Source organism: Macrotis lagotis, chromosome X (genome assembly GCF_037893015.1).
Source record: "Macrotis lagotis isolate mMagLag1 chromosome X, bilby.v1.9.chrom.fasta, whole genome shotgun sequence".
Classification (NCBI taxonomy): Eukaryota; Metazoa; Chordata; class Mammalia; order Peramelemorphia; family Peramelidae; genus Macrotis; species Macrotis lagotis.
The window spans coordinates 624,068,498-624,084,913 of NC_133666.1; the positions used below are offsets into that span (position 1 = coordinate 624,068,498).

At 39.0% G+C, this 16,416-nt stretch overlaps 1 protein-coding gene across 2 annotated transcripts; it reads left to right on the forward strand.

Annotated features, from left to right (window-relative positions):
• The first annotated feature begins 32 nt into the window (after window positions 1-32).
• LOC141500232 (uncharacterized) lies at window positions 33-15,158 on the forward strand. Of its 2 annotated transcripts, XM_074203244.1 has the most exons (6): window positions 33-71; window positions 7,702-7,954; window positions 8,803-8,891; window positions 10,284-10,410; window positions 10,926-11,039; window positions 12,094-15,158. In XM_074203244.1, exons 3-6 carry the CDS (start codon window positions 8,856-8,858, stop codon window positions 14,199-14,201), a joined length of 2,385 nt encoding a protein of 794 aa, XP_074059345.1. In that variant the 5' UTR covers window positions 33-71; window positions 7,702-7,954; window positions 8,803-8,855; the 3' UTR covers window positions 14,202-15,158. The 2 variants fall into 2 exon arrangements, with proteins under 2 accessions (XP_074059345.1, XP_074059346.1); XM_074203245.1 differs by lacking the exon at window positions 33-71 and having other exon boundaries at window positions 7,195-7,954.
• Window positions 15,159-16,416: the final 1,258 nt, after the last annotated feature.

Below are 16,416 nucleotides of genomic sequence, written 5' to 3' on the forward strand. Positions count from 1 at the left end.
CGGGCCCTCCCGAGGGCGGTACTTCCGGCCGGCCGGGTGGCGCGGAGGGCGCGAAGGGCGCTGCCCCGAGGGTGAGTGCGGGACCCGAGGGAGGAGGGGTGTGAGAGCGCCTGCAGTTGGGGGAGGGGAATGCGCGCGGGGGGTGGTCGGGAGCCCCGAGTTCCAGTCCAGCCTCCGACTGTCACAGCTCCCAACTCCCCCCTTCGCTAAAGTGGGGCTGCGAGGCGAGTTGAGGGGGGCTTGGGCCTCGCTTGCAGCCATTCGGCGGGTTGGCCTATAATTCGAATACCTCACCTCCGGGCTTTGGGCAGCCTTCTTCCCGCATTGTCCGGTTACCTCCGCGGAGGAAGTCTGCTGCGCCCACGTCGGCCTCCCCGAGCTGTGCGAGACCCCCGCCGTCCACAGGCAGGGGTCTGTCAGCCGGGGCCGTCAGCTACGTGGCGGGAGGACTGGGACAGTTCCGAGGCGGGCACATCCTAGCTGGCCCTGGGTTCAAATCCGGCCTCTTGCCTAGCTGTGTGGCCTTGGGCAAGCCACTTAACCCCATTGCCTTGCAAAAACCTTTAAAAAAGAAACAAAAAGTCACTTGTGGAGGAAAAGGGCATCAGCCACCTCGGGGGAGGTTGGGGATTATAAGGCAGGAAAGGCCGGGCGTGGAAGCAGTCAATGGGTAGCCAGCTATTAATGAAATCCCATGTGCCAAGGCGGCCGTGCCAGGAACCCGGGATATGAGGCAAAGCAGGACTGAAAAGACATAGAAGGGGGCGGCTAGGTGCCACAGTGGATAGAGCACCGGCCCTGGAGTCAGGAGTACCTGAGTTCAAATCCGGTCTCAGACACTTAATAATGACCTAGCTGTGTGGCCTTGGGCAAGCCGCTTAACCCCTGTCTTACAAAAAAATAAACAAAAAAAAAACTAGGAAAGACCTGGGCATATTTGAAAGAGCAAACTCCTGGAGGCCACGGGATCCGGGCATAACACAGACAAAAGGATGGACTGACAGAGAGATTGGGAGATAATGTTGACTGATTAGAGGTGCTGCATTAAGAGAAGAGGTTATGGGGTGGCTAGGTGGCGTAGTGGGTAAAGCACTGGCCTTGGAGTCAGGAGTACCTGGGTTCAAATCCGGTCTCAGACACTTAATAATTACCTAGCTGTGTGGCCTTGGGCATAACCCTATTTGCCTTGCATAGAACCTAAAAAAAAAAAAAAAAAAAGAGAGAGAGAAAAGGTTACTCAGGTTGGGATTTCTGTTTTCTTAGTAAAGCTAAACAAGAACCTCTGCTGAGGAAGAAGTGCTGTCAGATATGAGAAAGAAAACAAGATTTAGAACAATAACTGTGAGGAATGTGATGATGTGGAAGGATGAAAGGGTTACCTGGCTAAGTTCAGATAATATAACTACATTGTGCACCCAGTCAACAGGTTTGTATGACTTTCTTAACTGAGGTGAATAAAGGGAAAACCAAGGTTAACAACATTAGTAGGACAATGGGGCAAGAGATTAAACATTAGAGTGCTATATGAAGGTGAATTGTTAATTTTTAGAATCCAGGTGGGTAATACGAATATTATCCCCATTTTATAGATAAGAAAAAATGCTTGAGAGAGGTTAAGAATCTTGTCCAATCAACTAGGAAATATATGAGACAGAATAGATGAAGTCAGAGCTCTCCCAACTCAAAATTCCAGTATTCTTTCTACTGCAACAGGTTGCCTCTTTATATAAAGTTTTTTGCAAACCTTAAAGCATTATTTAAATATTTTGATTCTACTATATCATTCTGCATAACTTTCTAATGTCTTTCATTATTGTATTCTTTATGGGGTTTTTTCCATTTCTTACAGCATAATAATATTCCATTAACTTTGTATATCAGCTTGAACCATTCCCCCCATCATTAGCCATCTGGTTTATTTTCAGTTTGCTTTTTAAAATGCTATTTTTTATACAAATCAGATTCTTCCCATTCCCTACCTAATCATACATCTGTAAAGGCAGTGCAGCTATCAAAATTTAAAATTTTTACTTAAAAAAGTTAGGCAACTTAGTGGCACTGACTGAAATCAGTGGAGGGGCTCCATGGTGACTGGTTGAGAATCAGTCTTTATTTTAGATATGACAGTCAACTTTTAGGAAAAGGAGTGAAGAAAAAAATGGAAAAACTAAGGATGGTCTTGACCTTTTTCCTTAGGTCTTTTCCATCTTGCAGTACAGGGCAGAGGGTAAGGATTATAGAATTCGTACATGGACATAGGAAACAATGGATCCAGGTTCATATGCAGGTTTGAATTGTGATAACAAGGACCTGAGAATCCCATGCCTGGATTGGGGGATCCTACTAGGAAAATGTCAGGCTTCAACCTGGGCTCCTGTTGATGATAAGCTTATGGATTCCAATGCTTTTTGACAGAGCATGGCAGAATCCTAAATCAGAAGATCAGCTGAACCTGAAACTGGTTCCAATGGAGACTGTGGTTAAGTATCAGAATCGAGCACCTAAACCTGGAGCAGGTTCAAGAAGTTCAGTGGAGCAGCTTACCTAATAGACACATTTTAAGGAGATCATAGGAGGTCCTGCCAGGATTGTACATTGCGGTGGCTATGTGTATGCTTTTCCGTGTGTCTCTTCACTATGAATCCTATGTATCTTCCCTTTTAAACTGTGGGTATTTGTAGGCATATTCAATGCTCATTTATTAGGGTTTGTTTTCTTACTGCTAATATTTTAAAAATTCAATAAACATTTGTGCCTTGAACTCATTGTGTTCTCTGAATGAGTGGAAGCAAAGTAAACATTTCAGTGTGGGTAGGGGGTAGGATTTTGAGTTATAACTTTAAGAATGTAGACCTATGGAAAACCTTGAACCTGAAGAATTTGTCCCCTAGGAGCCCCAATCTACAAGTGCAAACTTGGGTAGGTTAATGAAACACTATATAGCCTTAGGACATAGTCCCAATAGTTTTTAAAAGCTATTGATAATTTGTTTCTCTTTTGGAAAATTGTCTGTGTCCTTTAATCCTTTTTAAGTGACTTAGCATTACAAAGCTAGTGTCATGAAGACCTTTAAGGATGTTTTTACAACTATCTAGGTAGCTGGTAATGAAGATCTTATGTGGAGAAAGTAACAGTAGGAGTAGAAAGGAGAAAGCAGATTTGGTTGTTATTACAGAAACAGAATCAATGGGATCTAGTAACTAATAGTCAAGGGAAAGTAAATTCAGAGATAACTTTAAAGTTAGGGGCATGGTAGGAGGGATTTGGGAGTCATCTCTGTGCAGATGATTCCCAAACTTTATTTTTTTAGGTCTGACTTCACAACCACATTTTCCAACTACACACATGGTATCTCTACTCGGATGTTAATGGGCACATGAAACTTAAAAAATATGTCCTAATTCAAACATTTTTCTCCTTAAAACTCCTGACATTACTATTTCAGTCTATGGCACCATCAATGACCTCCTTTACCTTCTAGATATTCTCTTCTTAATGAAGAGATTTCCTTAAATGTATCTATTCTTTCTTAATAATCTTTTTTGCTGAAAGAGTGATCAAGATTACCAAGGAACATAGTCTAGAAAGAAGAGGGCCAGATAATTTTTTTTCTTTTTCAGATAATTTCTTAATACCTACATTAAGAAAATAAGATGATGAACTAATGAAGAAGGCAGAGGAGTGGTTAGACAGAAATAAGAGAATCAGGAGAGTGTATCTCATCCTGAAGAAGGAGTTTTTTTTAAATGTCCAGAAGAATAGGAATAATAGTATCAAAAACCAGAGTGAAGATTGAGAACTGAAAAAAAGATGATTAGATTTAGCATGTAAGGAACAAATGATCTTTAAGAGAATAGTTTCAAATAGAAATAAAGGAATGTAATACAGGCTGCAAGCTGATTAAGGAACATGTTTTAGTAAGACAGTATAGGCACTGGGTATGATCAGTATCTGTACATTTAAAAATAAAGTGGTGTAGATGGTAACTTAAAATGACAGTATGGTCAAGATGAAGTTTTTGGTAAGATAGAGGAAAAGCTTTTTAAAGAACTCTTAAAACCCAATGTAATTTGTTTTATCATTTCCCATTAGCCTACCTATTCTAAATTACCTGCCTGGTTTCCTAGTCTCTTCACTTCTCATGCCCATAACAAATTTCCGGGACTTTCTCTGAATGGAATTGTACACTACACTTTATTTTAAAGGTCTTGGCCAGAAGAGGATCACTGGAGCCATAGAGAACTGAACAGTAATCTTGCTATGTGGGCTTCTGAGGAATTGAATGCATTTATCATTAATCAGCTAATAACTTCCACTAAGGTCCCATTCTGCCACCTCAGTATTACAAACAGACACAAACTAGAAAGTTACTTTGGGGCCAGAAAGATTTCAGGTATAAGCCAAATATAAGGTGGTAGTGTTTATCTCTATACCACTCTATTGAAATGAGAAGAATCTCATCACTGAGTGGCTAGTTATGAAACAATGAAATTTTTTTGGTCATAATAACTCATGAAACCACCTACTTGCTGTGTTTATGGGAAAGTTTCAAAACTGTAACTATAGCACCAAATTATTAAAGCCTTCTGCTGATAAGTAGTAGCCACTGAAAGTCTCAAACAAAAATTCTTGATTTTTGGAAAATGAGAGCTCTATTTATTAAACTTTAACATACTCTAAAAGGGAAAGTATGAGTTTCAGCTAACAACCTTCAAGTTTTAAAATGGGACCTTTCATTGTAAACGAAAAGGGGGGGGTGGGAATGATTTGAAATTAGTCTTGAGATTTCAAATTCCATTTAAAGGGAGATCTTAGAGAACATTTCAGTATTTCTGAATTGTCTACCTTTTGACTGCCAAAATTGTTTAAATAGAATCTTGGGGGGGGGGCAGCTAGGTGGTTCAGTGGACAGAGCACTGGCCCTAGAGTCAGGAGTACCTGAGTTCAAATCTGGCCTCAGACACTTAATAATTACCTAGCTGTGTGACCCTGGGCAAGCCACTTAACCCCATTGCCTTGCAAAAACCTAAACTACATAGATAGATAGATAGATAGATAGATAGATAGATAGATAGATAGATAGATAGATAGAATCTGGGGACATCCAAGTTTGTTTTGTTTTGAAGGTAAAAGTTTGGAGATGAATTGTGCTATTAAAGTGTCTAGGGGATGTTGCAATGGAAAGAACCCAGTGAACAAACCACTTAGCCTCTCCAGGACTCAATTTCTTCATTTGTAAAATGAGGGCATTGGACTATATAACCTCTAAAGTGACTTTCAACTCTAGAACTATGATCCTAGTTCAAGGAATCAAGATTTGATTTGCTTTAGTGAAAAGAAGCATTCACAGAAATGAACTGTGAGGTTTCCAAAATATTGAAATTATTTATAACCTATGTTACTAGAGAAAAACCATTATCCACTGGTTTTATATTTTGTTGAAGATGTTCCTGATCCTGCTGGGCAATTGCTATTCACCTTCTCCAGCCCCTCATTTCTCTGAGGCTCTACATCTTCCTTCAGTGGACTTTAAGTCTTGGTACTATTTCCTAGCTCTCAGCTTCATTGTATTGATCACATCTATAGTTGTAGAGGACAGCAATGTTCTTGTGACAAGCACCAGTTGTTAGGAATAAGGCATTTAGCTATTTGTCAAAGCTATATGTTTCCATGGATAGATAGAAGGCTTAAACTTGAGTCAGTAAGATCTAAATTCAGAACTGTCCTCATATATTATCTGTGTCCCTGGGCAAATTACTTAACCTCTGTTTGCCTCAGTTTCCCCGTTGATTAAATTGGTATAATAATGACCCTTATCTCCCAATGTTATGAGAACAAAATGAGATGTTTGTATTAATACAATATTTTCTGGTGCTTTGCAAAGCTTAAAGCACTAAGTAAATGCCAATTATTCTGGCTTTGGTGTCATTTGCACAAATTGTGTGAAAAAGATCAAGTTGAAAGTCAATATGAAAGTGTAGTATGACAGTCAAAAAAGCTAATAGTAATACTATAATATAATAAGAGAAAAGATAGGATTTAAAACTTGAGAAGTGAGAGAGTCTTACTGTATTCTATCCCAGGTAGGCCACACATGGAATACTATTTTCAGTTTACTTTAGGAAGAATAGTGGCAATGTGGAATATGTTCAATGGAAGGTAGTAAGGTGCTCTGAAATTATGCTATATGAAAATTGATTGGAAGAACTGGGAATGTTTAGTCTGGAGAATAAAAAAATTTAAGATATAGTTGTTACTGTGCAGATTTTCACATGAACTTTTGTTTTTTAGATTTTTGCAAGGCAATGGGGTTAAGTGGTTTGCCCAAGGCTACATAGCTAGGTAAATATTAAGTGTCTGAGGTGGGATTTGAACTCAGGTACTCCTGACTCCAGGGCCCTTACTATGTTCACTGCACCACTTAACTGCCCCCTGACATGAACTTTTAACTAGAGTTATTCAGAAGTAGAATGGGCTGTTCAACAACATTTGGTATTCCCTCATAAGAAGATAAAACATGAAGACTGATTACTCAATCACTATTGGAGACTATTAAAGGGTATTATTTGGGGGATTTGGGTTGTAGTAGATGGCCTTTATGGTACTTTTGAATTCTGAGGTTCTCTAATTCTGTAAGATCCCTATTGCTCACCTCTGTTTGAAGTCATGCATATTTCCTCCCTCCTGTCTTTCTCTCTCTCTCTCTTTTTTTTTTTTTTTTTTTTTTTTTTAGTTTTTGCAAGGCAATGGGGCTAAGTGGCTTGCTGGAGGCCACACAGCTAGGTAATTATTAAGTGTCTGAGGCCAGATTTGAACTCAGGTACTCCTGACTCCAGGGCCGGTGCTCTATCCACTATGCCACCTAGCCGCCCCCCTCCTGTCTTTCTCTGTCAAGACATTCTCTAGTGCTTCATCCTGGAGGGAAATGGCTCTAGATTTTCAAAAACTGTGCCACAGCAGAGCAAGCTCTAGAAAAGTTGGCCACATAGATTGAGAAACAAATTACTTTCTGAGGAATAGTCTCACTAAATACAGAGTACCTCATTGCAAGTAGGCAAGAAACATAATGATGGGGGCGGCTAGGTGGCGTAGTGGATAGAGCACCGGCCCTGGAGTCAGGTGTACCTGAGTTCAAATGCGGCCTCAGACACTTTAATAATTACCTAGCTGTGTGGCCTCCAGCAAGCCACTTAACCCCATTTGCCTTTCAAAAACCTTAAAAAAAAAAACATAATGATGAACTCTGGCCCAGAAGATTCATGAAACAAAAGAAGATACATAATGGCCCTGAGCCTTGAGTAGTCTTTGTCTCCTAAACTCCTAAAGCTATCAGCTTGGCTATTGGTAAGTTAAATGTAAGATCCTTGTCCACTGACTAATGAGCAAACTACTACTAAAGGAACAAAATCGTGTCAATTTTTATTTTCTCAGTCTAAATGAAATGACATCTTGGATATTAGACGTCTTGAACAGAGACTTACAGCCCCTTTATCCTTGCTTATACTTCTCACTCCTGAGCAAAGAGAAATTCAATATATTCTGTCTTGAGTTAGAGTAGTATATGGCAGATCTCTTTATTTTGTTTAATTTTTTCTTTCCATCACTGTCATTTCCTAATATGCTTTCCCCTTTCAACATCAAACTTTCCCTGTAATAAAGAAAAATGTTAAACAATTGATTGATATTTGTCCTTCATTCCAGAAGAAGTCCATGACCTCAGGGAGGTGATGCCATGACAAGCATGTGAATTGGATTTCAGTGAGGGGGTGCTATGCTAAGTCACCAGCCTCTTCTCTAGAACTATCTAGAACCAGTGGCCAGATATGAATCAGAACAAATGGAGATGGCCCTGGATGGGAGGCAATAAAGGTTAACTGACTTGCCCAAGATCACACAACTAGGAAGTGTCAAATGTCTGAGGCTGGATTTGAACTCCCATCCTCCTGACTCCAAGGTCAGTGCTCTATCCACTGTACACCTAGCTGCACAATATCTATAGATAAATTGACCGTGTCAGTCAGTTTATGCAACATTGAACTCCCATTATCCTTCATCTCTACTTTGAGAGGGAATGTGTTTCATCATCTGCCCTCTATGATGAAATTTGGTCATTGGCAGGCCTCCGTTAGCAGATCCTTTCAGACATTATCTCAAGTTTTTGAGTACTTCAATGCTTCTGATTATAATCCATATCATTGGCAGGAACATGCATGTCAATGGGATCACAAAGTCATTGTAATATTGATAATATCTCAGTTTTTTCATATCCAGTTATTAAAGAGTTTGAACTTTTTTCACATTTGTGATTTAGCATTTGTGTTTCTTTTGAAAACTTCCTTTCATATCTTTTTAGCTACTGGCCTATTGCCCTTTACCCCTAATTCCTCTGAGAATTCAAAGATAAAAGATGCTCCTTTTCTATTAGATATATATTTTTGAATAGCAACTGAATTTCCTGAAATTCTAGTTAATAACTTCAGATACCACCCAGTAATCACTACAGTTTGAATATTCTTTCATCTTGATCCCTGTGTGATATTTTATGACACTCTTGAGATAGGACAACCTACGAGTATTCACACACCTTGTCCGGCATGTGAATTGGTCACAGACATTGTCCTCCTAGTCTATCATTTGCACAATTGCTAAGCTTAGAGCTCTCTTGTCAATACAGTATAAGAAGAGGAATTTATCAGAGGTCCCTGAATACTTTCAGGGGAAGATAGGGAAGCCAAAGGGAAGGTGGTAGGGCAGTCTTCTTGGGTATATACTCTCACTCATGGCTCTTTCCTTTTTCTTTAGTTCTAAATTCTCAGATTCCTACTGATCTCTCTAAGAGTTTCCTGAGAGATCAAATGATGGCAGCCGAAACCCTATCAGTTGGGCAACAGGTGAGCAGAACTTCCTGAGAATCGCTTGGTGTGGCTTCAGCTTCTCTCCTCAGTTTGGAATTGTACTGCCTGCCCCAGAACCAAAGAGCTTAATGTCTTGTCCAGGAGCTAGAAAATGAAATGTTGCGTATATTCTCTCTCATTCACACATGCACATACTTCATATGAGCATCTCCAATGACCTAAAGGACATCTTCACCTGCATGTTCCACTGGCACCCCAAACACAATGTGTACAAAATTGAGATCATCTTTCTCCATTTAAGCCTTCTTTTGAGTGAGGGTTCCTATTCTAGGTTGGTTGTAATGTGAATAAAGAGAAAGAGATGTACAAAGATCAAATAAACAGAATCTCTTAACTGGGGGATGAAGAAAAATGAGGGATCCAAGACATGAACTCCAAAGTTACAAACATAAATGGATGGTGGTTCCACAGATTAAAAAAAAAATAGAAACAAAAAACTCAGACTTAAATTGAGACTAAGTAACAGTATCCTAAATGATGAATGAGTTAAAGAAGACATCACAGAAACAAGCTTGTTTCATTTCACTGACAGTAGTCTTTCAAGTCTTCCTCTCAAAAACACACGTATAGTCATTTCTCCTCTCCCCATCCCACCAAGATTCATCATGGTCTTGAAATGCTACTTTAAATGACAGTTTAAATGCAAGGTTCTACAGGAAACCTTCCTTAATTCCCTCATGTTGGTAAAACAGAACAGAAGGTCAAAAAAGGGTCATCAGAGAAGTGACTGCACCTCCCAGTTGATTGCATCTGTAGATAGTTGTACTCATATCCAGGGGGGCAAAAATTTGTATAGTACTGTTGATCTTGTCTTAATTCAAAGGAGTAACAAAGTTTTGGCAACAGTGATGGGGGAGGGGATATATGATGATTCTATAATCACTTTGAAGTCACACTAGAGAGGTTAGGGAGAAGGATCTTAGAGATCAACCCATCCAACCCTTTCCTTTTAAAGAAGAGGAAATAGAGACTTAAGGAAATGATTGATATTATAAAATCACAAGGTTTATTAGAGGAAGGGTTGGCACTTAAACCCAGGTATCAGTGAAAATTCAGTGCTCTTTTATCTGTAGCTTTTCTTCATTTCTCCAAAATGTATTCATTTTTACCCCATCTCTCAACCAACATCAGAGAAGACATATACAACTCTCTCTTCATATTGTGTGTCCATATGGACACACAATAACACTTGCATGCACATTATTATTTATGTAGATTTGAACACATCTGCTCCCACACTTAAACTCTGGTACTATTTCTGAAGCACTTTCCCAAACTACAAAAACCATCAGCTCTCTTCTCATTACCAGGCGTTATACTGGGGCTATTACTATAGCTGGTATGTTCAGCAGGAATATGTTCTTTCAGGCTTCCATGATGTTTGAAGACATAGCTGTGTACCTCACTCAGGAGGAGTGGGGTCTTCTGAACCCAGCTGAGAGAGATCTGTACAGGACTGTGATGATGGAAAATTATGGAAACATAGTCTCTGTAGGTAAGGTTCAACACAGATTCAACTGAACTTCTTGACTCTTTTTTGTTATCTAAAGTAGGTTTTATTTCAGAGTTCAGGACTTAGAGATTCTTCATTGTCTCAGAATTCACAGAAAAGCTGTATCTGCTTTCAGTACAAAGGTCCCAGATCTGGTCCTTGAACAGTTGGGTACAGAAGACTTCCTGAATATTTCTTAAGTCTACAATTCTCATTTCTTCCAATTTTGGTTTTATTGCTCCAGTTTTAGAAATCTCCCCTCACATCATGAAATTTACATGAGGTAATTGTTTCTGTGCTCAGATCACCAACCCCTAGATTTTCACAGCCACTCCCACACCCCAAGGAAACAGGATTTAGAGAATATCAGACTTGCCATTGATCTTCTAGGCTTGTCTTTGCTAGATATTGCTCAACTCCTTCCATCTTTTCCTAGAAGACCCAAGGTTTAGACATGATTTTCAGAACAGTTCTGGTTCTAAAAACTGACAAGTTCTCCTTTCTTTTCCCATGAATAGGATTTCTAATGCCCAAACCTGATGTCATCTCTCAACTGGAGCAAGGAGAAGAGCCATGGGTCCTGGATATACAGGAGGCTAAGGGGAGAGAGGCCCTGAGAGTTAACTGTTCAAGTAAGTAAGCAAAAGCCTTTCATTTATTCCTTTAGAATTCATTTACACCAGACATGTTTTATTGGAGCAGAGATTGTTTTTGGCCCAAGGTGTCCCAAAAGTTTTAGTGCAATTTAATTTTTTAAGAAGTATAAATGTTATAAATATACAAATAAATTTGAAAGATTATTTACTTTAAAATGTTAAAATATTGTTGTTTCTTATTAAAATTCAACATAATCTGGGCAGCTAGGTGGCACAGTGGATAAAGCACCGGTCCTGGAATCAGGAGTACTTCGGTTCAAATCCTGTCTCAGACACTTAATAATTACCTAGCTGTGTGGCCTTGAGCAAGCCACTTAACCCCATTTGCCTTGCAAAAAAAACTAAAAAAAAATTCAACATAATCATTGCCTTGGACTTTTCATTGCTTTAGTCAATTTTTGAACATTGTAAAAATTTCTATCAATTGCTACTCAGTGACTAAAAGGACTACCTTTATGACCCTAACCTTAAGATTATTCAGAGGACAAGAATTTCATGCATGCATGCATGACAGTTTTGACATAACCCCACTATTGATATGTATAATGAGCATATATGAACATTCATTTAACATTTTCAAGCAAATTATTTAAAACCCTTCTTTCCTCAAACTATCTGGGGAAGAAGGAATATGCTGTTTTTAATACCTTCCTCTCACTATCCAGCATAATCACCTTTTATAAACTCCTTGAACACTCATCTCCCTTACCCATTATCCTTAGTTCAGCTTCTTCATACCCTATTTATCTTTACCTTCCCTAATGAAACTGTTTACACACCCCAAACCTCTTGGTGGGGTGTCTTCATGCTTCAACCTCACTCTGCCACCTGTGTCCACTGCACCTCCCATTAATTTTGCCTTATGTTATCCTCCCAGTACCACTTTCCTGTGCCAATGCTGACAATATTGAGATTATTTATTGTCATGTCCTCTTAGAAGATGTTTATTTCATTTAGAATGTGTTTTTCCTCTGTTATTATTTCCTTTCTCCCTAAATAAAGAAGAGTTAACATTTGTATTTTGTTTCAGGCTATGAGACTGAGATCATGAACAAGATATTTAGTCCAAAACAAGCAATGTCTGAGGAAATGGAATCAGAGGGGACTATATCAAGAAATTTCAAAGTAAACAGTCTCCGAGGACTTAAGTTTGAAAAAGATGAACATAATGGCAGACTGAAATGTCAGAGAAAATCTTTGGGAGAGAGATTAATGAAATTGTCTTCTCAAGAGAAAAATTTTAGACCAAGGACAATGATACACAAGAAAATATCCTCAAAGGAGGGAGTCCAAAAATATAATGAATTTCAGGAAAATGTCAGTATGAGTTCAAGCTCTGTAAGACATCCTAGGGTTCCAACAAGGGAAGGAATTCATCAATGTAATACATGTGACCAAAACTTCAAAGAAAATGCAGAACTAATTAACCACCAGAAAGTTCATAAAGGAAAGAAACTCTATAAAGCCAAAGTATATAGGAAAATGTTTAAGCAAAGTCCAATTCTTAGTGAACCTAAGATTCACATTGGTCAGAAATCATTTAAAAGTAATGAATCTATAAAAACTTCCAGCCAGATTTCTAATGGTATTAAACACCAGAGAATTCACACTGGGCAGAAATCCTATGAATGTAAGGAATGTGGAAAAATATTCAGTGCACAGACATCCTGTATTCAACACCAGAGAATTCACTTAGGAGAGAAGCCCTATGACTGTAATGAATGTGGAAAATTTTTTAGCCAAAGTTCCAACCTTATTAAACACCAGAGAATCCACACTGGAGAGAAACCATATAAATGTAATGAATGTGGTAAAGCTTTCAGTGATCGCTCATCCTTTATTCATCATCATAAAATTCACAATGGAGACAAACCATATGAATGTAACAAATGTGGGAAAACTTTCAGCAAAAATAGAACCCTTATTCAGCATCAGAGAATTCACACTGGAGAGAAACCATACAAATGCAGTGACTGTGGGAAAACTTTTAGCCGAAGCTCTAGCCTTATTCGGCATCATAAAACCCATACCGGAGAGAAACCTTACAAATGTAATGTATGTGGGAAAGCTTTCAGTGCCCATTCTTACTTTATTCAACATAGCAAAATTCATACTGGGGAGAAAATATATAAATGTAATGAATGTGGAAAAGCTTTCAGTATGCGTGCATCTTTTTTTCAGCATTGTAAAATTCATAGTGGGGACAAACCCCATCAGTGTAGGGAATGTGGAAAAGCCTTCAGTCAGAGCTGTAACCTTATTGATCATCAGAGAATTCACACTGGAGAGAAGCCCTTTGAATGTAATGAATGTGGAAAAGCTTTCAATCAGCGATCTGGCCTTATTCGGCATCATAACATACACACTGGTGAAAAATATTATGAGTGTAATGAATGTGGGAAATCCTTCAGTCAGAGCTTTAATCTAATCAAACATCAGAGAATTCACACTGGAGAAAAACCCTATAAATGTAATGACTGTGACAGAGCCTTCAGTGACCGCTCATCTTTTATTCAACATCATAAAATTCATACTGGAGAGAAACCTTTCAAGTGCAATGAATGTGGTAAAGCTTTCCGTCAAAGCTCACAACTTATTCATCATCAGAAAATTCATACTGGAGAAAAACCCTACGAATGTAGTGAATGTGGGAAAGCTTTTATTTTAAGCTCTAACCTTATTCAACACCAGAGAATTCATACTGGAGAAAAACCCTATGAGTGCAATGAATGTGGGAAAGCCTTCAGTCAACATTCTAATCTTATTCAACACCAGAAAATTCACAATGGAGACAAACCCTATCAGTGCAATGAATGTGGAAAAACTTTTATTCTCAGTTCTAACCTTATTCAGCATCAGAGAGTTCATACTGGAGAGAAGCCCTATGAGTGCAATGAATGTGGGAAAGCCTTTAGTCAGAGATCACAGCTTATTCAGCATCAGAGAATGCACACTGGAGAGAAACCCTATGAGTGTAATGACTGTGGAAAATCTTTCACTGTACGATTATCTCTTATTCAACATAAGAGAATTCACTCTGGAGAAAAACCCTATGAATGTAATGGATGTGGTAAAGCCTTCCGTCAGAGCTCTCACCTTATTAATCATCAAAGAATTCACAATGGAGAGATTCTGTAATAGCTATGTCACTACATTATTTCTGCTGTAAAATGCAGTTCTGAGAGGTTTATCCCTAAAAGATTTATTCTTCTAATTTTGAAATATTATCACTGGTTGGTGGAAGGCTGTCTATAATATATGGCTTGAATGTCCAGGTATGAATCTCTGAGATTCAAAAGATATATAGTCCTCTCATATCTAACAATGAATTTCCATACCTTTTACTTAAATGTATGAAGAATTAGATAAAATAAGCATTAAAACTATTTTCTCCATATAGACACAACCATCCATAACAAGGTGTTTGATGGTTGGGTTTAGGGATTTCTCCCCCCAATTGTTTAAAGCATTCTTCCATTCCTGCCTAATTATTTGCTGGTTGCTGTATAATTTATATGTAAGATTAAGATTGTACCAGTCGGTGTGTGTTGCCCTGCAATTGAGATTCTGCTAACTGATGTCTGTAGGTGAAACTCCTATCCAGGTTATTAAATAGTTTTTCAGAATTTCCTCATCCTCAGTCATCCTCAATCAAGGCATCCTCAATCAAAAAATAATTTTCTTGGTAAAGGCAAATTATCTCAGCTTCATTTCCCAGCTCTGCAATTTGCTACCTGTCTGATTTTCCACTAGTGAAAACTTATTTGACTTTAGTTTCCTCCTTTGTAAGTTGAGGGAATTGTAATAGATGATCCTAAGGATCATTACAACTCTAATCCATGATCTGAAATCCAACTACATTGTGTTCTCTCCCAGTTTAGCCTTTTCTCTGGGACAGGGGAGGAGGAAAGAATTGGAAGAAGCTTAGGGAGTGTCATCAGACCTGGGTCATATGGTAAGGGATGAGGATAAGAAGGACAAGGAGCAGATCCTAGAGTATTTGTCTTACAGGGTAGGTCATAGAATCAAATGTGTTCATTGTTATAGAAAAAATATCTACATTAGAGCTATTATAAGTTGAAAAATAAGTGATTACAGAACTAAACATTTAGTTTGTGTCTTTATTTTTTATTTAATATTTATTCTCATTTTGTACAAATAATGTTTTTTACATTAATAAAATATTCTTGTTTAAGAGTAAATGAAATACCCCCGCCCCCATAAATATAGACTTGCTTGAGCGATAAAGGGGTGAGAAAAAATTAAAATTAAAAAAAAAAATAGTAATAATTGCAGGTATGGCCAGGTGGCGCAATGGACGAAGCACCAGCCCTGGAGCCATGAGCACCTGAGCCCACATCCATCCCCGTACACCCAACAATCACCCAGCCGTGTGACATGCAAGACACCCGAACCCCACTGCCCTGCAAAAACCAAAAAAAGACACCCCCAAAATAAAATAAAATAGTAATAATAGTAGGGGTGGCTGGGTGGTGGACAGAGCATTGGCCCTTGAGCCAGGAGCACCCAGGTCCAAATCCAGCCTCAGACACCCAACGATCACCCTGCTATGTGGCCCCAGGCAGGCCACCCAGCCCCATTTGCCCTACACCCCCACACCCCCAAATAATAATAATAAAAAATGTGTTTGAGTCTTTGTTCCAACATCAACAACTCTGTCACAGGTGGATCACATTCTTTATAAGTCCATGGCAAAAGTTACTTCCATATTTTTCCGCCATTGCTGATCGTAACTCCCTCCTTTTGTACTCCATTACCATGTGGTATATTTTCTCTCTCTTTTCACTCTGACTCTGCTGTAGGGTAGCTGAGTGGTGCAGCAGACAGATCCCCAGCTCTGGGGCCAAGAGACCCTGAGCCACCTTACCACCCCTTAGGCCCAGCATCCACCTCACCCTATGGTCCCGGACAGGCCATCCAATTCCAACCCCTTGCAAGAAGTAAAAAAGAAAATGCATTATATCTGACCACTCTCCCCCCCATGGTCCATCCTCTCCTCCATCATTCACATACCCCCCTTCCCTCTGTCCCCCCCCTTCTTACTCTAGATGCCTATACCCCATTTAGTATATATGCTGTTTCCTCTCCTAGCCACTTCTGATGAGAATGAAGATTCCCTCATTTCCCCTTGCCTTCCCCCCTTCCATATCATTGCAATAGCTCATTGTAACAAAGAAAAATCTTATTATATGAAATATCTTGGCCTATTTCCCCTCTCCTTTTTCTTTCTCCCATTATATTTCCCTTTTTTTCTACTGACTCCATTTTTATACCATATTTTATCTTCAAATTTAGCTTTCTCCTGTGCTTCAACTATAAAAGCTCCCTCTAC

Excerpts from the sequence above, each read along its gene's own strand:
- LOC141500232 (XM_074203244.1), top strand. The coding sequence starts at position 8,856 with ATGATGGCAGCCGAAACCCTATCAGTTGGGCAACAG. Across the intron at positions 8,892-10,283 it reads CCCTATCAGTTGGGCAACAG|GCTTCCATGATGTTTGAAGA; the intron begins GTGAGCAGAACT and ends ATGTTCTTTCAG. Across the intron at positions 10,411-10,925 it reads TGGAAACATAGTCTCTGTAG|GATTTCTAATGCCCAAACCT; the intron begins GTAAGGTTCAAC and ends TCCCATGAATAG.